The sequence below is a fragment of the Tasmannia lanceolata genome, unplaced genomic scaffold (genome assembly GCF_043159265.1).
Source record: "Tasmannia lanceolata isolate RefF3 unplaced genomic scaffold, GAP_Taslan_0.1 ptg000015l, whole genome shotgun sequence".
Classification (NCBI taxonomy): Eukaryota; Viridiplantae; Streptophyta; class Magnoliopsida; order Canellales; family Winteraceae; genus Tasmannia; species Tasmannia lanceolata.
In genome coordinates this window covers 28,970,572-28,991,233 of record NW_027518692.1, presented here as the reverse complement: position 1 = coordinate 28,991,233, position 20,662 = coordinate 28,970,572, and the positions used below count along the sequence as shown (strand labels likewise).

The 20,662-nt window shown below is 38.6% G+C and overlaps 2 protein-coding genes across 2 annotated transcripts; one reads left to right on the top strand and one right to left on the bottom strand.

Moving 5' to 3' along the window:
* Positions 1 to 6,641: 6,641 nt before the first annotated feature.
* On the bottom strand, positions 6,642 to 12,020 carry MAG2 (RINT-1 / TIP-1 family). The gene is made up of 2 exons (XM_077354537.1): positions 11,866 to 12,020; positions 6,642 to 9,379 (listed from the first exon to the last, which is right to left on the bottom strand). Exon 2 carries the CDS (start codon positions 9,253 to 9,255, stop codon positions 6,850 to 6,852), a length of 2,406 nt encoding a protein of 801 aa, XP_077210652.1. The 5' UTR covers positions 9,256 to 9,379; positions 11,866 to 12,020; the 3' UTR covers positions 6,642 to 6,849.
* Positions 12,021 to 15,928: 3,908 nt separating this feature from the next.
* Positions 15,929 to 20,662, top strand: LOC143891918 (protein neprosin-like). The gene is made up of 7 exons (XM_077396413.1): positions 15,929 to 16,114; positions 17,229 to 17,315; positions 17,460 to 17,702; positions 18,083 to 18,244; positions 18,642 to 18,695; positions 19,008 to 19,154; positions 20,251 to 20,662. The coding sequence occupies exons 1-7, from the start codon at positions 15,929 to 15,931 to the stop codon at positions 20,617 to 20,619; spliced, it is 1,248 nt and encodes a 415-aa protein (XP_077252528.1). The 3' UTR covers positions 20,620 to 20,662.

Sequence of the window (20,662 nt, the reverse complement as noted above, 5' to 3'; positions counted from 1 at the left end):
GGGGTGTAAATGAGCCGAGCCGAGCTTGGCTCAGCTCGTTAAGCTCAAGAGCTCGGCTCGGCCAGGCTCGCGAGCCTTACCGAGCTCGGATTATATAAAGGGCAAAGATATATTCACACCCCCTCATCTTCCCTGGACAGCCCTATCTAGTGTAATTTGACTATTTTTTACACCCTTGGGGGGGGGGGGGGGGGGGGGGGGGGGGGGGGGTCCAAGCAACAAATGGGGTTCCAAAAAAGAAGTGTAATATATATATATATATATATATAGGAAAAGGATTGTACGGTCGAGCGTACCAAGCTTATGGTACGCTCGAGTGCCCAATCACATGTGGGCTCACTTTGTTAGGATGATCCAAAGCATACATTTGAAAGGCCCTTACATAGATGGGGTGTGTACCAAAAATCAGTTCCATAGGATCATCCTAACCCATTCATTTGTGGAGGGCAAAATGGACAGACCACAAATCTGCCCATTTTTGCCCTCCACTTTTGGAGGGGTTAGGATGATTCAATGGAGCTGATTTTTGGTACACACCCTATCTATGATAGGGCCTTGCAAATGAATGCTTTGGATCACCACAAAAAATGTGGGACCCATGTGATTGGGCACTCGAGCGTACCATAAGCTTGGTACGCTCGAGCGTACAATCCTTTTCCTCATATATATATATATATATATGATTTTTTGGGCATCCCTTATCTACGTCAGGGCCTATCAAATGACCGGCTCGGATCACCCCAAAAATGTGGGCCCGCCATGTTTTAAGCGGTCACCTCATATAAGCTTATATGAGGGGCTGCTCACAATCACTTTCCCCATATATATATATATATATATGAAATCCTTAATGAGCCGAGCCTAGCCTAGCTTGGGCTCGGCTCGTTAAAGATTCGAGCCGAGCTCGAGCGAGCTTCCGAGCCCGAGCCCAAATTGACACCCTTATCTGTCCATGAACCGTACCAACCACTGGTAACATTAAAAATGATGGGGAAATGGTGAAAATGCACTTGAGGGCAACGGGACAGTAAAAGACAAGAAGAAAACTTTAGGACAACAACTATGTATAGTAGATCTGTCCAAAGATGGAGGAGAAAGATTATGAGAAGGGAAAAACTGGGGGGAGGAAGGATATGGCAGCAACCAATAAAGTTACTGGTCGGGCTTGCAAGAGGGAGATGGCTGCTGTTGCCTAAGGCAGGGCCTAGGGCAAGGATGCAGGCCGACAGCAAGGGCGTGGGAGAAGTGGTGCAAAGAAGAGATAGATGGACGACAGGGGGTGTCGGCCGTAAGAATAGTCCTAGACAGTTGGCCAACAGCAAAGAGAGCTGAGACAACCAAGGGTAAAGAGGGGAATATAGGAAAGAAAAGGAGAAAGAACAAGGAAAGAAGAGAAAGAGGGAAAAGGAAGAAAAAGGATGAGGAGAGAGTAGCGTAGGGAAGGGAAGAGAGGAGAAGAGTGAAGGAGGTGGAAGGAGTGCTAGCTGACGGCTGCAGTGAGAGAGGGGAGGGAGGAGCTACTCTAAAACATCAATCTAACATTCTAACCCTTTTATGGTTTTATAAGGGAGAGTGAGGGTGGCCTTACGTCTTTAAGTGGTTTGTACTTACTAAAAACAATACTTACTAAAAATAGTAAGTTCGTACTTACTAAAAAATAATAAGTCCGTATTTTGAATTAATGATCTGTAGACCCAAGGTGATGTTGACAGTCCCCTCATCTAGGAGTAAAAAAAATATGCCAAAATGGAAACAAAGACAAGATACAAAGGAAACAAAATCTAATCTAAAATGTTTCTCAAGTAATAGAATAAAAATTGCTCTTCAAGAAGTCCGTGTCATGACATTGAATTATTGAAATACTAAACCTTCTAACCAAAAATAATCAGCACATCTAAAATCAGAAGATATCTCAAATCAGCATGCATTAAGAATTTAAGATAAGCCTTTTGTACTATATATTGCAACTAGATGGTATCCATGAGTTCAACAAATCTCAGCCACAACATAAACGTGGCAATGGCAAATTCAAGTGTCCAAGAACACCCAAATGGAATATAAAAAATGAATATAACAAGGCAGAAAAAGAGAACCAACCTAAATCTACAAAACTCCTGCATTTACTTTCTTCGACGAGTTGGGTCACCTATTCTTTCCAAATACAACAACTAGAGACACGAAACCATAGCAATATATTAGACTTGGTGATTAATCAAGAAAAACAAAGAAATCTTATTCTTCTTATTACTATTTGTAGATTAACCCCTCAAGAAAAACCAATTTGAAGTTGACAAATTAAAACATGAACATAAATGAAATGATTGAGAAGTGGGAGATGTAGCTAGACAAAGATGTAATTCCAAACTGCTGAACCATAAAACCGTTCATTTTTTATAAAGACCGAAGAAATTAAAGAATGTAACATGCAACCATAGCCCCTTGATAGCTGCTCACGTACACATGTAGCTTCTAATTCTTAAATAGCATTGGTCGTAGTCATGTCAAGACTCGAGAGATTCAATAATGCTACACCCCAATCCGCCAAGTAGGCATGTCAAGAGATCCAATTGAGATCAGATCCACTCATGTCAGAGTCATGACCCATCATATCCTAATCAGAGAATTCCTTGGATCCTACTTTTGGTGCCCAGGTCACGACTCATTTCGAATTGAATCATCCATCAAACCATCCCCTAGATCCAATAACAAAGTTCATAGTGAAATGTAGTCAATCAGAGGGTGACAATGATCCTCAAGACCAAGTTTTGACTTTTTTATCACAAGGAAGTATGACTTTTTTACCCTTTTTTGTTTAACCCAATTGTCATATAAAATACCAAAAATATCCCTTATTATTTACTTGTGCATACATAATACATAAGGGTATTTTCGTACATATATAGATTATAATCAGACATAGGAAAATCTATCAAATAATATACTTGGTTTGGGTCCTGGTTCAACTTGATTTTAGACCTTACTATTCTGATCCAAATCAGATCCGACAGATTTCGTTGCATGTCCAAGTCTCAACTCATTGTAGTTGGATCCTTTGTATCCGTTGGACCGTTAGAGTCTGTTGATGGGCCTACCGCCAAGTCCTCAAACTTAATTACTCATGCCACAACACCAAGTCATGAGCCAATGCACAAGGAAGAATTCAGCCTCTACCATAAGGATGAAGATGGCTGCATTACAACAGGATGAGATCTCTCGTAAAGACTTCTACTAAAGATGATTAACTTTATCAAGTTCTTGAATAAGACAGACCCATTGACAGCAGGAACTGAACATTTTGGGCTTGCATACCAACACAGTAACGTAGTAGCACATCCATTTACAGAGGTTTAACTTGGAACATCAGCTATCTAGACTTGTGTTTTCCTTTGATTTTCAGCATGGCCTTTCCTAACATTAAGAAGTGATATGACCAAGGTTTTACGGTTTAGGTTTCAGTTTCGGCCTCAGCCAAAAACAAAATTTCGGCAGAAATTTCGGACGCAATTTCAGTTTCGGTGGAAATTTTGGTGTAAATCTTATAATTTCGGTTGAAATTTTCAAATTTCGGTTTCAGTTGGATATGACTAAAAATAATCTCATGGGGTGAAATCATCTTATAGAGTGGTTCTTATGATTCTTCAACTTTTGGAGAGTTTGAACATCCAAAAATCACGTATTCTACTTGGAAACAGGGAAATGATGTTTCTAATGATAAATGAGAAAAAGAGTGTCATAAAATTCCTTCCCCCTCATCAACATAACCCAAAATGTGAAAAAAAAACAGAGAACGATAAAATTTCATAGGTCGTTTTGTCTAGGTGCCGGTAGTTTGCATCTTCACAGACATTTCTATTTCACTGAGCCTCTCTCCGAGACAATGCCCAAACAGTTACGCCTTTCGTGCGAGTCAAAACTTACTCGACAAGGAATTTCACTATCTTAGGACCGTTATAAATTAGAGCCATCATTCACTAGGGCTTCGATTGCCGACTTTCTTGTCATTAAGTCATCAACTTCCTTGACCTTCTAGCTCTGTGCATGCCTTGGGGAAAAAAACAATAAGGAAAAAAGGAGAGAGAAAAACCAAACAGTAGTCAATTTTACATCAAACCAAAACCGCAGATGGATGGAAATTGGAAATGAAGAAACCAAAATGGAAACTCGGTTGACAGCCATCTCATGCAAAAGGGAATCCGATTTATGCCCAAACTAAAAAAAAACAAAAAAAAAAAAAAAACAAAACAAAACAAAATGGAAACTCGGTTGACAACCATCTCATGCAAAAGGGAATCCGATTTACGGCCAAACACAAACAAAAAAATAAAAATAAAAATGGAAACTCGGTTGACAACCATCTCATGGAAAAGGGAATCCCCCATTAATGGTGGTTATTCATTCAAGCAGGTCCAATTACTACATCCACTGAACTCTATTTCGAGGACGTAAGAACAAAATATAATGTTCCAACAACATGTAGAATGACTACAGAGGCTATAAACTCAATGCTCTTGATGGAGGAGGGCAAGGTTGGAACTTATCTTGAGACCCACCTTCTCATCTATGTAGAATTGGAGCATGGTATCCACGCCTTCTCCTAACACAGAAGGGGCACCGCCACATCCTCCTCCTCATGGTGCTGCCTCTGGGAGGTACTCTTCCAAAAGGTCTAGAACTCACCTTGCTCATTAGATTTAATTGAAAATGAAAATGAAATATAACAAAACAAGCCCGAAAGACGGCAAATAAAACTGAAAATGTAGTATACGGGGTACCTCTTTCAAATGCACCGTTTTTTACAAAGGCAAATACTCCTCCACTTGATGTAGAACACTTTGAATGTAGAAGTGCGAAGAATTTGACAAAAACCTCTAGTTTTTGGAGGGATTTAAGGAAAAAGTTTTGAAGTGGTGCAAATATTGCATTTGATGTGTTTTTACAACTGCCATTTGTTTGGAGAAGGGGAAGCGAATAAAAAGAAATAAAATGTCCTTCAAACTTCTATAAAACAATTAGAAACTAAGGTAAAAATAAAAACTAGTTGTTGGAAGAAAAATCTGTAATTTAAAAAAAACGAAATTCCGTTGGGAATAAGGTGTTTCACCCTATTTCGTTCCATATAGACGAAAAAAGACAAAATGAACTGGCCAAATTTTTTGACCGGAATGTTTTGACCAAGGTTGCCAAGCGGGAATCGAAGGCTCCCGGGATGGTCGGAAGCGAGATCGTGAAGTCGCCGGAGAGTTACCGGAGAGTCGCCGGGGAATCGCTAGGGAGTTGGGCATCGCTAGGGAGTCACCGGGAAATCGCGCTTCACATAACATTAAACAGCGGTTCCCAAAAGTAGGAATCGGGTTTCCGGGGAATCATAAACTGCGATTTCCAAAAGTGGGAATCGGGTTTCCGGCGAATCCGAACCGGAATTCCTAGTTTTGGGGATTCGAGAAGATTCCCGTTTCGGATTCGAGAACCCGGGAATTGAGGTTCCCCACTCCCAGGGAAGAATCCTGCTTCCTTCGTTTTGACCCCATGTTCTGCAAAGGAATTGGAACTGGTACAAATGGTTTCTCCCATTCCGAACAAAATGAAGATTTTATAAATATGATTGAGATTGATTTCCCCATGAAGTAGATCTCATTAAAGAGTTTTCCTATACAATGTGTGAATGCTACATGCAGACTACAGTCAAGAAGAGCCTTTATGGACTGCCATTTTCACGTCAGAATCGACAAAAAGACTAATGTAACTGAACAGAACTTTAGCTTTGCATTTGTACAGTGCATCCCTTTTAAAAAGTTTGGCGCATCCCTTTTAAAAAGTTTGGCTGGAGTTACCTTCACCATCACATTGCAAGTGAAGACTTTGATTTTCTCTAGTATTCCCACAGAAATGTGAGTTAAAAGTTAAAACCAACCCACATTTACACCATTAAACCCTTCAACTCCATCTCAAGAACTACCTATCAGTTTAATCAAATTAAAGGTGGTCCAATGAAATAGTCACATCTATTTGGTACTATTTAAACTATGAAAATTCAAACTTCAACTATGCATTACATGGAATGCAAGTAACCCATTTAAGCTAGCATGCATCTCCAGTCAAGACCAACAAGTAACTCGAGGTTCAGCAATCCACAATCACCGCGCATTGATTTGGAAATTTTAGAATCTCAAGTTCTGAAATTTCACTAACAAATGGATAATATCTGAGGATGAACTCATACTGAAGCAATGTATGTTTTCGGAATAAATTGCAATGAGCATTATTCAAAAAAATAAAATAAAATGCAATGAGCATATATGTTTTTCCTTCAAAAAAACCTGGCATGAAACTGTTCAAAAGATAAACATAGATCTGAAATCTCTCACAAAAAGAACACACCAATCATTTGTTTAATTTTTTCCAACACGGGCATGTAAATCACATACCTTGTATTAGTTCTGAGGCCTAACCATCTCACCCCTACTTAATGCTTCAGAAGAGAAGGAAATACCTATATAATTTCAGAGCTAGATCATTAAAAACTGGCACATGCATGGGAAGATACATGAGAAACAATATGATTATCTAGCCAAAAAAATGTCCGCTACTACTATATGATTTGAATCATGAACATTTCTATCATATTGTCGCAATCAAGTAAGTTTGTGAAGATATAATAAGGGCAGACAAAATGGCATATATGGTTTTGGTTTTTTCATAAAAATGAGGAATATAGATGAGCTTTGAATGGTTTTTTTATTATTTTTTTTTTTTCAAAAAGGGCCAGATAGGGGGCTCAGAGCCCATCTTTACATTAATGACCTCTCATGTTGAAAGAATTATATAAAGACAAAATGGGTCAAGGAGTCTTCAACTCAAGAAAACCCTGTTCTTCATTATCTTCTCTGCCTCAGCAGCACTCAAATGACTTAACCTGTTCTTTCTCAACCATCTTTCCTTGCCTCTCCCCAATCCTTCTTTCACCTGTTGCTCCTCCATCTTCAACAATTTCAATCCCTCACTCACTCTTGGGAAAAAGCATTCAGGCCTCAAACACCAAGCCCCAAATACCCCAAATAAAACCTCCAGGTCACCCCCAAATATCTCTATGCCACCATCATAGAACTTTGCATTGCTCATTAAAACACCATTGAACAACAACAGATCTACGCCGCCGGCCAAACTTCTCCAAACCCCAATGAAATCAATCTCATTTAAGCCCTCCTTCAGTTTCAAAATCTTCCCTTGAAGATGATCTAAAGCACTGACGAAAGCCTTAGACACAGTCCCACCTTCTCCTCCCCTTTCTTGCCACTGTTTCTTATTCTTCATATACTCTCGACACCTTGCATCAAAGCCCCTCAAGACAACAGTAGAAATCTTCTCAACCCACTCCGTATGGAAGTCCTTCAACTTCCCTATTTCCTCCTCAAAAATGCAACTCCCTGAAGCCTCTATATTGTTCTCATCGGATCGTGTTTCCAACTGGGAGGTCTCATTAAATCCCATCTCGAGGAAGAATAGATCCTCGCACCATTCCTTCAAGATCGATTCACAATACCGAGCTCCATTGATGGAGTTAGCAACCTTGACTAGGGCGTCGTCATCAGCTAAAGCAGTCAGCCCTTCTGCTTCTTGGCATCTACGAAGTAAGCAATCAAGAAATTCTTGTACAATAGCTGTCCCTGCCAATCTGATATATCTCGCTCTCAGTAAAATGCTTGGCAATGGCCGACACCGGTCAATCAAGGTCGATAGACGCCGGATAACACCACCCGAAATTGCCGGAGCTTTGTAATCCTCCAACTCTGAAAAACCTATCGCTCCTTGAACTTTCATCTTCCAACCTTTCTCATCCTCCATTTCTGCTTTCACCTTATCTAGCGTGTCACTGAGTTCAATCTTCGCCCATAGCTCAAGCCAGTCAGGGCGATCGCAAAAGACGGACAGAGACGAGATCCTCTGCAAGTCATCTTCTTTTACAGAGATTAAGACTCCTGAGTTCGCAATCAATGATTGAATTCGCTTATCGAAAGATATCATTATGTCAACAAGATTAAGCCATGATATTCTAGCTTGAGATGGAACACCAGAAACACTGTCCTCCTCTAGACGGGAAACATAAATAGGGAATATTTCTTTTGCCAAATAGGTTGACAGTGAGGTCACCATTGCTGAAACCCACTCCTCTCTGCAACTGTAACCTGCAAGCCTAGCCTTATCTACCAAAGGCTGCAATATCTCATCCATGGAGTCTACAAAATCACGGGTTATTTTATAAATAAGGGCAAAAATGAATTCTGGCTTCTCAATCCACTTTGTGAAATGGTGTTGTGATGCCACCACAATTGGATTCACTAGTTCCTCAATTGCCCAAAGTGGTTGGTGCATAGCAACTTTTCGGTAATGCCCCTCAAGTTGCCGAGATTTTCTCCGTGTCTGCAACTCCTGCAGATTGCAAAGGGCAAGAAAATTTTCACAATACTGGTTTTTTAGGTCGCCTTGCATCGTGAAAAGAGGATTCATGAGCCCAGATGATTTTTCTATAGTTGAATTTACAAAATTTGAACTGGATAGGGGTGGTGGCCATCCAAGGGAAGTGAGAAGAGCCCGATGGTCTGCAATGGCCTGGGGTCTTAGTATAGCTAAAGCTCGATCGACCCTGTGATCAACGGCTGAGACAAGACGTGTCCATTGAGGCCGTGATTTTGTAACAGAAGCTAAGATGTCCTCTGTGTTTTTGAGAGATTTAATTGCAAGTAGTCGCATTTTTCCTGAATTAGCTGTAGGGGAAGGTTTTCTTAGTCTGGTCATAGAAGATGAGACCGCATCTTCGACATCACCAATCAGAGTGTCAAGTTTTAATGCTGTCTCAGCATAAGCACGGACAGTCTCAACCCTAGCAACTTCTTTTGCAAGTGCTGGAAGCTCCTCTGCCAAAATCTGCTCACTTCTACCCAAACCCTGACCTTCTTTTCCATCTAGAAATGTCTCGGAAACACTCGTTGACGAGCGAAGATCGCTCAATTTTGCCTTAATTTCATTGAGGATGCCTCCTACTCTTTCCGAATGTGACGCATAAGAGATGATGCTCGTCAAGAGTTTCTGGTTCAGATCTATGAGGCTCTCGTCCAAATCCGAGCACTGGTTCTGTAACTCTGAGACAAGACCTGGAGCTTTTGAAAGATCTTCTTTTCTCTGGAATTTCTCTCCAAGAAAAAGGAGGAGTGATGGAGAGAGATCTGAGGATTGGGGCAGATAGAGGGCCCCTTCCATCTTTAGTCCATTAAAATGAAGAAACTGAGCTCGAAATTGAAGAGCAGAAATGAAAAACTAGGGTTTTGTCGTTTTCTTTTTCTTCTCCTCTCTTGTTCTGAACAGAAGATACGAACTGCACACCCTGCACACCGTAAGCATGATCAACACAAGATAGTTGAAGGGAAATCAGAATCTTATGGGTTAAATACTATATTAAAAAGCCCATCCAAAATTCAGCATTCAAAAACAAATTCATGGGATCATATGAAAAAAATATCAGCATGGAAAACATGAATGGAAGCATAGCATTAGTATCTCAAATTTCAACAAATTGAACAAAATAAACTATTGAGAAATTGCCAAACAATGGACTTCGGCAATGGGTTATTTGCTCAATGAATAGCTAAAATAAGCTTTAAAAAAATTGTATTAAACTTGAAAACACTACAACTTAGTTCAGAATTCTGAACTGTTGGCTCTAAGAGTCTAAGAGTTCAGTGACAACTGTTGTAAATAGTAGAAGACAATAAAAGGACCAATATGGTGAATTGCTGCATATAAGACAGTTCAATATGCTGAAAACCAAGCCTCTTTTCATTAGAGAACGAAAGCAGTTCATATACAATAAGACGGAGCTAAAAGTGAACTCAAATCTGCTCAAATTGCCACATGGTGAAAATTTACAAGTTTTGGTTTTAGTGATACCCCAAACATGATTTATGAAAGAAACAAACATTACATATCATGATATGGGCAAGCATTTGAGGAATGCATCATGTATAATAATTTCTCTATTTTAAACAATAAATCTAACATGAAAAAAATCAACAGTTCAGAATTGGGAGCTCCTCAGTCTCATGTTCGAAAAATCATGCCCAAACATGATGTGCAAAAAGCCAGAAATGAATCACAGCTTCTTGGTGAAATCATCGTTAAAGCCTTTGAAATCAGTAAAAAACGTACCTGAGAAAAAAAAATTAGTTTATACCATTAAAATTGTGTAAATTCAGAACTAGGATTCTGAAATTTCAAAGAATCTGGGACGTCCAAGAACATTGTACTATACAATCAAATATCCATTGTTTTGGCTGGGCCACCAAATTATGCAAATCATGTATGATCTTCAGACACAAAAAGACCCAGAAAAAGAAAAGTAAAATTTAAGAAAAATACAAGCTGTTTGTAACTTTGTATAACTGTTGCTCAAACGCGTTTGGTAAATCATGGAACCAACAGTCATCATCATGCAAGAAGAAGCTCAGTCATAAATTACAATCTTGGACTTGACCATGGTTGATCCATGCAAAACCATAATAAAAGATGTCCTCTTCCAATGCTAAAACACAAAGCCCATATCTATATATTATTTGTGCAAAAACAAAGCAGAAGCAGAAAGGCAATAAATCTTGGGGAAAAAAAAGGATAGCTTGGCAGAGGCTTACAGAAATTAGATGTTGAGAAAATCTGATGTTCACAAATAAACGGAAAAGTAAAAGAAGAAGCAAACCAAAAGATGCACACCGAGATTTTACGTGGCTCGGCCAAGATGCCTACATCCACGGGTGAGAACACGATCTCCCAGAGAAAAAACAATATACAAGAATTACAATGCATTAACCCAAACTCACAAACCCGCAACTCTTTCCTTGCCCTCTCAACCAAGACCATACCCGAGAGAAACCCCAGAAGAAAACCCGAGAAAAAACACCGAGGTTGTGTTTGGTTGCGCAAGATCCCAGCAGCCGTCAGAATTTTGTTTGAATTTGGGATGTCATTCCTCATTTGGTTGCTAATATTGCATTGAACTCCCCGGAGACTCCCTGGGATGTCTCCTGGGTAATTATTGCATTTTTGCGGAGGTGGAATTCTTGTCCCATCCTTCTAACTTTAAAACCAAATTCCACAAAAAAAGGTAGAATTTGGCTTGAAAAATCATGGGAATAATGCTTTTTCTCTCTCTATTAATAATGACACCCCTACTTATTCCCCGAGTCTATGCCGTGCAACCAAACACTACTTACCACTATTCTGCGAGGTAATTCCAGGCAAATCCAATGCTTGTCTCATCCGTGCTGACTACTTATTCTACTACTCTTCAAGTCTATGTCGCGCAACCAAACAAACCCTGACAGAACTCCTCTCTCTCTCTCTCTCTCTCTCTCTCTCTCTCTCTCCAAGAATAAGGAACTGCTCTTATACTAGGGTTTCTAAAAACCCAAGGAGACCTACTTTCTCAATTCACTTCCCACCTCAACTAGGAAAGTCTCATGGCAACTTTCTCAACAGTAGAGAACAGAGCACAATCGAAAACCAGAACAGATTCTATAAAATATGAAAAAAAATATTGTAAAAGAGAGAGAAAAAAAACCCTAAAAATCCAGGGTTTGCTAGGCCAATAAACACCCATAAAATCAAACACATAAAATTTAGGGTTAAAACTCTAAGAAAACGTACTTTAATCTGCTCTATTCGTGGAGAAAAAGGCGACGATCTGTGTTAAATCAACAGAAAAAAGATGCAGGAGAAAGGAGGTTTTTAAAGATAAATTTTTTATTTCCAAACTTAAATAAGGAACAGGCCAAAGAATATAAAAACTAATATATGCTTTAAAATGAAATAATAACTAACCGGATCAGATCTAAGGCTCCCTTCGGCTTCAACAGACCTGGAATCCAGCCCTCTCTCTTAGATCTGGATGTCTGAGAGATGATGATATTCCCACGCCAACCTTCCTTTATTCGGGTCTTCTCACTATGGGTCGGCTCAACCCCATTTTGGCTCGGCTTGAGTTGGGTTGGGTTAGGGTCGGCAAAATACAACCCAATTTAATTTCGTGTTGGGTTAGGGTCGAGTCCTTGGTAACCCCACTCTACTTCCGTCCTTTAATTTTATCTTGATTTTCTTTGGGTTGTGTTTTTTTCCTTTTTTTCTTGTATTCTTTTGTTTGGCCATTGGTGAATATGAACCCAACTGACTGAAGTCAATTTGGATAAAAAAAAAAAAACGTTAGATGGGTTGAGTTAGTTAGGGTTGAGGCGGGTCAGGTTAGGGTTGAGGGAATGCTATCTCGGGTTGGGCTAGGGTTGGCCTCTACCCAAACAGTTGCAACCCTATGTAACCCAGCATAGTCCAGTATTTTTCAAAAAGTATTGTACGGACAATAGAGGGGTGCAACTCAGGTCAGGTGTGGATGTGGATAGGGCTACACACGGTTTGGTCCGGCTCGGTTTTGGGAATTTTTTTTAACCGAACCGATCCCATCGGTTTGGAGAGAATCCAAACCGTAACCAAACTGATGGGGTGATATAACCGAACCAAACTGAACCGATTTTGACAGGTTCGATTTGGTTCACGGTTTATCCGGTTCATATCTAAATCAAGTAGTTAAATACGTTTATCTATATATATAAAAAAAAAAGGTTTATCTATCTAAATCAGCCATTAATCCAACCATCAACTTTAGAACATATCCAGATCATGTCATCGACACAAATACACAACTCATCAACTCAAATATACAATCATAATTAAGTTTAATACAAATAAAGTAACTCAATCTATATTCGCCCCTCCTATATCTTCTCTTGGACAGCCCCACTAAGTATTTATGACTATTCTTTTACACTTCTAAGGGGTGGTCTAACAGGAAGGGGTGAATGTATTAATGTATCATTACTTTTGAATAGGCACACATCCCTTGTTTAAATCACCCCTCTTCTCTTTGCAAATGATATTAAGTATTAACTCACCTTAGATTTGATAATGACTTAAAATCAGTTCGTCTTTTCCTCCATTTCTCGGTTCGGTTAATGTTCGGATTAAAACTAAAAATCCAAAATCCATGAACCGATCCGATGGGATCGGTTCGGTAAAATTCTAAATCGTGCCCGAACGAATGCCTAGAAAAACCAAATCGAACCGAACCGAAAGGCCCGGTTCGATTCTGTTTATCGGTTTGGCCAATTTTTTGCGCAGCCCCCGCCCCCCCCCCCCCCCCCCCCCAAGTGTGGATGTGGCCACGGCCCCCTAATGGAATGTGCAGGCAAAGTGTAAATTAGTCCGGCCCCCCAAGTGTAAATTCCTGGCTCCGCCCTTGGCCATTGGGCTTGTGATCGTTCCTAGAGAATGTGGCTTAGGGTGTACAAACTTGAAGTCTAATTTGGAGTCTAATTCATGCTTAACACTAGTTCTACAAGCAATGGGACTAGGCATTGAGTTGTATTAAAAAAATAGAGATTTGATGGGTCGATTTAAAACTTGGGTTTTGCACAAATTTATGTATGAATAATGATATGGTAACCGAGAATGGAACTGAACAAATATCCTCTTCACATGTTAACAACAACTTCCTCCAGGTATTTTGCATTTTTTTTTCTCAAAATGGAAAAACTACATCTCCCTGTGTGATGTGGCATGTAGGGATTTGTTCGGTTCCATTCTCTATTTGGCAGCTGTCTCTGTAGCAGCATCATAGAGGTTGGATTTAAGTAAGAAATGATTTATAATTATTTTGAAGATTCTCAATAGGTAACACCAAATTAAGTTAATTTGCAAGAGTACTTCTAGCTTATTTTTTTCGGATTTATAAGACTTTGTTCTTTGAACAAAATACTTTTTAAGTGCAAATCTCTAGTGCTACTTTCAAAAGTTTGCAATCTTTCGCCCTTAGCTCCATTTAAAATATACTTCAACACATTAAAATAATTACAACTGATCATCATCACAACACAACCTTTTGGTGACTCTTGTTAGGTGGGTCATGTACAAAATGAGGAGTCTATAAATACCCCAAAAAAGCAAATATCAAAGCCTAGAGAGTATAAATTTTTTACATCTTGGCCAATAACAGTCGTTGATTTTGGAAACTTTTAAAAATATAAAATATCAAAGAATGGCAGGTCCTGAAGCCAATTGTTCTTTCTAAATGCTAGTCTCTAAATTTCATATGTTACAATTAGAAGGGGCAGCATCTCTTAACTTCAATTATTCCTATCATCCCCAAATTAAGTTGGTTTTGATTCTCCTTTTCGTACTGCGCCCGATGTTGATAATCTCTTCATCAGAGCGTAGGTGAAATCTTCAGAATCATTGTAATCTCCAGCCAAGTTGCAGGGCGAGACCAAAGTCACTTGGTCACTAACTGACTGAAATTCTAACTCCTTACAGAGAGCCACTATTGTAACCCAGTAGACAATTCTAGAGCACAACAATGGTAAGTACATTCTTCTCAAGTTTTGCACCCTGGAACAAATCTCTTATTTCTAAATGATAGCTATTCAACAAACATCATACTTCCCTAGTGAGCTTGTGTAGAGAAAAAAAAAAAGATTTTGGAGCTGCCCATGGCAACCCTATGTTTTTACTCAGGGATTTGCTAGGCAATTTCACAGTATCACTTTTGCAGGAGAGAACAGCCACATTGGCTTACATTTTTGCAGCTATTGTCTTATTCATTTAATTCATATGCGGTGGCTGTTCTTTCCTGCAGAAGTGAGCCCGCGAAATATTAATGAAAAGGAAGAAACGTCCAACACTTTGGATTTTTTCCTCTTTCTCTCTCTATTTGCACCAGTAAAGGTACAAATTTCTCCCATTTGTGATTAACTTCTGCGCTTACCGTTGTACGAGGTTACATTAGTTGGGCACACCAATTTCACCATGCATACTATGGGTGGGCCCACCAGATTACATCTCATGCATAAAGGTCCATCATTTTGCACCCATGGATATAGCACGGTAGGGCCCACCATTTTGCATCTTATGTTTTAATATGGTAGGGCCCACAATCTTCACCCAAACCCATGCACATGGTGGGCTCACCATCCCACGATCACCACACAAGCCCGTGCATAGAGTGGGTCCACTATTTTACACCTATGTTTTGATGGAGTGGGGTGCATTATTTTACAACCATACATAGCATGGGCCAATAACGATAGTATAAATAAGAAATTATATGGTGCCCGACCGTCAAGTCCCGTGTGGGTGGTACGATAAAAGTACCACCCTTGATGTTTGATCCAACAACAACCTCTTAAAAAGTGAGCTGCTGTTGGATCAAACATCACCCACGGGTAACTTGATGGTCGGGCACCATATAAAAACTCAATATAAATTAATGTACAAATAAGACTATACAAAGAGCCGAAATAATCTTTTGTTTTAATTCTCTTTCCATTTGAGGAAGATTTGATACACATGAAGTCCAAGGTTGAAATTTATTTTCTTTCTTATTTAAATAAGAGATATGGAGTGAATAAATTTACGATATATTGTATCTACTAAAATAGATTTAATTTCTTTCCAAAACTGGTCTTTCGTATCTTATCTTTCACCTGTCTATGAACCCATCCTTATCTCATATATTAATCAACTTACTAGTATTTCTCTATAAATACATCACCCCAAGAAAATTTATATCTGAAAAACAAGTAAGAAGTCCTTCTGGACTTTCTGTAGCAGTGTTTTGAGTGGTTTGACACCTTCCCGTGTAATGTATGTTCTTCTATTTTGTTCTTATCGACACCTCTCTCTCTCTCTCTGTACATATATATGTTTCTGGGTTTCATTTTGAATTCGGGTTTGCTTTGCAAAAACAGTTGATATTTTTCTTGTGATTTGCCAGAGATCTATTGAGATATCTATTGCAGAAAAAGAGGTGCGAATTTCAGGTACTTTTTAGTAATATTCAATGAAGAAAAAGGTTAATGCTAATGACTTCTCCTTTAAATGGAAAATGGTTTTGTTGTCAATGGTTTTTATGGCTTTGGGCACTGGTGTAAATGGGAGAGGGAGTGTAGAATCCATAAAGCAAAAGGATTTAGAAGTGGTGAAGAAGCTAAAGCAATTCAATAAGCCAGCAGTCAAGACCATTCAGGTTACCTCTTATCCTCACTGCTAATTTTAGTAGTAGCATCAATACTAAAATATGGTTCTAGGTACATATCATTATGCAATTTAAATCTTTTGAAACTAAAATTTATTTCAAAATTTGGTGGTTTTACATATGAGATGCAAAAGCATATTTATCCCATGTTGTTGTTGTTATTATTACTATTATTATTAGTATCATTATTATTAGTCTGGCGCTACTATATTTAAAAAATTGCACAAACCCGGCTTGTTTTTTCTTCTTCTTCTTCTCCTGCTGCTGTTGTTTTTGTTAGTATCTAAACTGAAGGGCGTCCTTGCATAAATAAGGTGAAAGGGTGCCCCCATTGGTTGTGAGTGCATTTAATACCTTTCACTTTTACATTTTCAGTATCATCATAAACGAGCTTTTGTGGATTTCAACCGGTGTGGGCGCCCTTTCACCTAATTTATGCAAGGGAGCCCTTCAGTTTAAACTACATCTTATTATTATTATTATTATTATTATTATTATTATTATTATTATTATTATTCGGAGGAGAGGAGGGGGGATTATCTAGGCAATTTCACAAAAAATCCATTTTGCAAGTGAGAACAGCCACCTCAGAAATCAGCTGCACAGTGCCTCATCCACGTCACCAAAAAGCATAAAATGTAAAAGTAAAGGAATAAAAGGGAGATGATATCAGCACAAGCCATGTTTAAATAATTGCGCAGACCAAGCTTGTCTTTTCTTTTTTAATTGGCTTGTGAGAGCTTTTTGGGAACTGTAATAACCTTTTGACAGCTCTTTAAATACCAAAAGACAAGATTCATTAGTGAAAATATCAAAACATGGTTGTGTTCATATCATTTCCCAAATACAAATGTACTTTCATAATGTGGATCCAATGGGGCGCTGTTGTGGCCGATTTTTGTCAAATATTTCTATTATTGTCATCATCATCATTAATTATTATTGCAAATGGAAGGATTTTTGCAAATAACTAGATGTTTGTTACTTTTTAATCCATATACCAATGGGTAAAAAAGGAAATTAAAATATTTTTAGTTAGGAATCTGTAATTACCTTTTTACTTTAATATCTTCTCCCTTTTTATTTCTTATGGGTGTTTCCATAGAGTGGAGATGGGGATATCATAGACTGTGTTGATATCTACAAGCAACCTACTTTTGATCATCCACACTTCAAAAATCATACTATTCAGGTATTTTTTCCTCTTCTGATTTTACCTATTTCTTCTTTCAAAGATTATTATTATTATTATATTGTTTAATTGTCCATTTTTAATTGTGAAAAAATGATATTTAAAACTAATAAATTGTTTGAATTCTTCAAATTGTTGAAACAGATGAGACCCAGCTTTAATCTGGAAAGGATTAAAGAAGAGGCTTCTGCTTCGTCGACAACTGTATCACAAGTGTGGCAAAAGAGTGGAAGTTGTCCGGAGGGAACAATCCCCATTCGCAGGGTCAAAAAGAGGGACCTACTTAGATCTCCTTCTCTCGAAACATATGGGAAGAAAAATCCACATGTTATCCCAGACCCCAACACAACAAGATCACAAGCAACTCAAGCAAACGAAATGTATCCTGTAAGGAGCATTTTCCCCCTTTTGTTTCCTATTTTTTGTTCTCCTCTTAATCATCATAGGTCAGAATGATTTCTTAACATATGGCTTTACCTAATGAACCAACTTGGTAGTTGAAATTTTGACAGTAACTTTGCTTAGCAACTAAGAATTTATTAATTATCAAGAGGATTACAACAACCTCGAAGATTGAATCTTGGAACCATTTTTTTTTTTTAAAGAAGGAGAAAAAAGGACTTCCCAGTAGGTTACTCATCCTAGTACTACTCTCTCCCAATCTTGGACCTATTTGAAATCCGGATATACAAACTTCAACAATAGCCGATTTTTTCAACATTATACTGATCTACTTATGGCTTTTTTTCTTTTCTTTTTTCAATCAGACTGGAATACTAATTACGGACGGATATAGTTATAATGGAGCTGAAGGAGATATAAATGTTTGGAATCCAAACGTTGAATCACCCGATGAATACACTACTGCTAAGATATCGCTTCGAAACGGTCCTTACTATTCATACAGTGCCCTTGAAGCTGGATGGATGGTGAGTCTCGTCATGTTTTTTTTCCTAATCAAAAAAGGTTTCCCAAGGCCTTAACCCTAACCCAGACCATAATTAAATCGGGTCGGCTTTTGTTATTGCCCCAAGTGTGGGCTTGGCTAGGTATGGGACTAAGTGGGATCCACGTGTTCCATCAGCTCTGGAGCTTTTGTCATATTGGGTTAGGTACCTACAAAATTTTCCTAACCAAAACCCAACCCAAAATGAAAAAATGCTAGCCCAAATCGGGTTGAACTCGTTGGATTTGTTTTGAGCGGTTGAGCCCGACCCAAGTTGCACCCCTATACCAAATCATTCCTCTTATTGATTGGGAGTTTTCTCTCATACATGCCAATCACGCATGGGTAAATTTTTTACTAACTCTATTTTAATCTTTCAGGTAAATCCTGGCATATATGGGGACAAACGTTCAAGACTGTTTGCGTACTGGACTGTAAGCTCATAGATTACTGCTCTTGTAATTCTTCCATGAAGAAAATACCATGGTTTGATTTCGGTCAAGACCGAAACTGAAATTTACCAAATTTTGGCTGAAATTTCAGAAATTTCGTTAAAATGATATTTTTTAATTTTTGGTAATTTCGGCCGAAATTTTGGCTCAAAAATATGAGATTCTGTATTTTTTACCGAATTTCGGCGGAGATTTCGGTTTCTGCTGAGTCCGAAACTGGAACCAAAACCAAAATTTAAACCATGGTAAATACATAATTTACTTATTGAATGTTTTCTGGTTTTGGTGAACTAGAAAGATGGTGGAAAAACGACAGGTTGTGTCAACCTTCTTTGCCCAGGTTTTGTGCAAGTTAGCACTGACATTGTCCTTGGTAGTGCTTTGGAGCCCACTTCAATTCGTTTTGGAGCCCAATACCAGATATCTCTTTCCATTGCTCGGGTAAGAAAATGTTACCTTTTTTCCCCATATATCTTCTTGTATTTCTTCTGCAAGAGTAATTATAATAATTTTATTACATTTACACCCCTTGTTTAGGTATAATGAAAGCCTCCCTATTTTAATTTTCATAGGCCCATACAGCTTTTGGATCGAGAATTTAACTGCTAGTGAGAAAATCCTAATTAAGAAACTAGAGCAATTTTTTCAAGGGGAGTGACAAATCGACCCCCCAAAATGATAAATCGACTCCCCATGTGTCTATCTCTCTCCTCTGGGTACTCCTCTGACCCCAGAGGAGAGAGATAGACACATGAGAGAGATAGACACATGGGGAGTCGATTTATCATTTTGGGAGTCGATTTATCACTGCCCCTTTTTCAGTGATCTGAATAATATATTTGTTGGTCCCAACATAGATATAGGATACTAGACCGCAACAATACAGTACTAAAATCCGCTAGGGATATTAAAAGTCTGATTAGGAAAACTTCAAAAAAAAAAAAAAAGATCTATAGATCCGCTAGGGATATTAAAAGTCTGATTAGGAAAACTTCAAAAAAAAAAGATCTATAGATTTGTCAAAATATTTTAACCAATTCTCAAATTTTAGTATTATTAATTGCAGTACCCCATCTTATCTTTTTTTATTTAAAGGGCTGTCAAACCCGACCCGACCCAATTTGAAAAATCAAGTTAGAGGGTTGGGTTAGGGTCGAGAGAAAAAAAGGCAGGTTGGGTTAGGGCTGACCCTTCTCAAATCTATGTAAATCAAGAAGCATCTGAGTTCCTACGAGCCTTGAAGAGAAGTGATTATTGAACCGGATTAGGGTTGAGGCAATGCTACCTTAGATTTGGTAAGGGTTGGCCTCAACTCGACCCAAACCGGCCCCAGTTGCACCCCTAGCTAAACTCAGTTATACTTCTTTTAGTGCCTAAGAAGAACAAACAATGACTACACAAATGTTGAAAATTAGCAATTCAAATACTTCTAAAATCCAAATCCATTTTCATTTCATTAGAAATGCCTTCTTCATCTCTTCTTTGTGCAATATGTATATGGGTGTCTATGTTTTCATCAGTTTTCTTATGATCTTAGGACCCAGACACAGAATCTTGGTGGTTGATATATGGGGGCAAAACCCCAATAGGATATTGGATGCCCTCTGTATTCACAACTGCAGGCAGTTCAGTCATTTGGGGAGGAGAAGTGTACACCAAAAAGCTGGGGAACCCTCACACAGCCACACAAATGGGAAGTGGAGATTTTGCAGAGAGGGGTTATGGCTTTGCATGCTTCATGAGAAATATAAGGATTCGAGACAACTCGCTTGTTTGGAAATATCCTGCATATGTTACAACGTATGAAAATCAATTTAGATGTTATAATGCTTTTAACTTCAAAGAATATATTAAAGAGCCCGAATTCTATTTTGGAGGTCCTGGGAGAAACGATTTGTGCCCATGAAAGGTGATTATTTCATGTAGACCATGATGAAATAAAGATTATG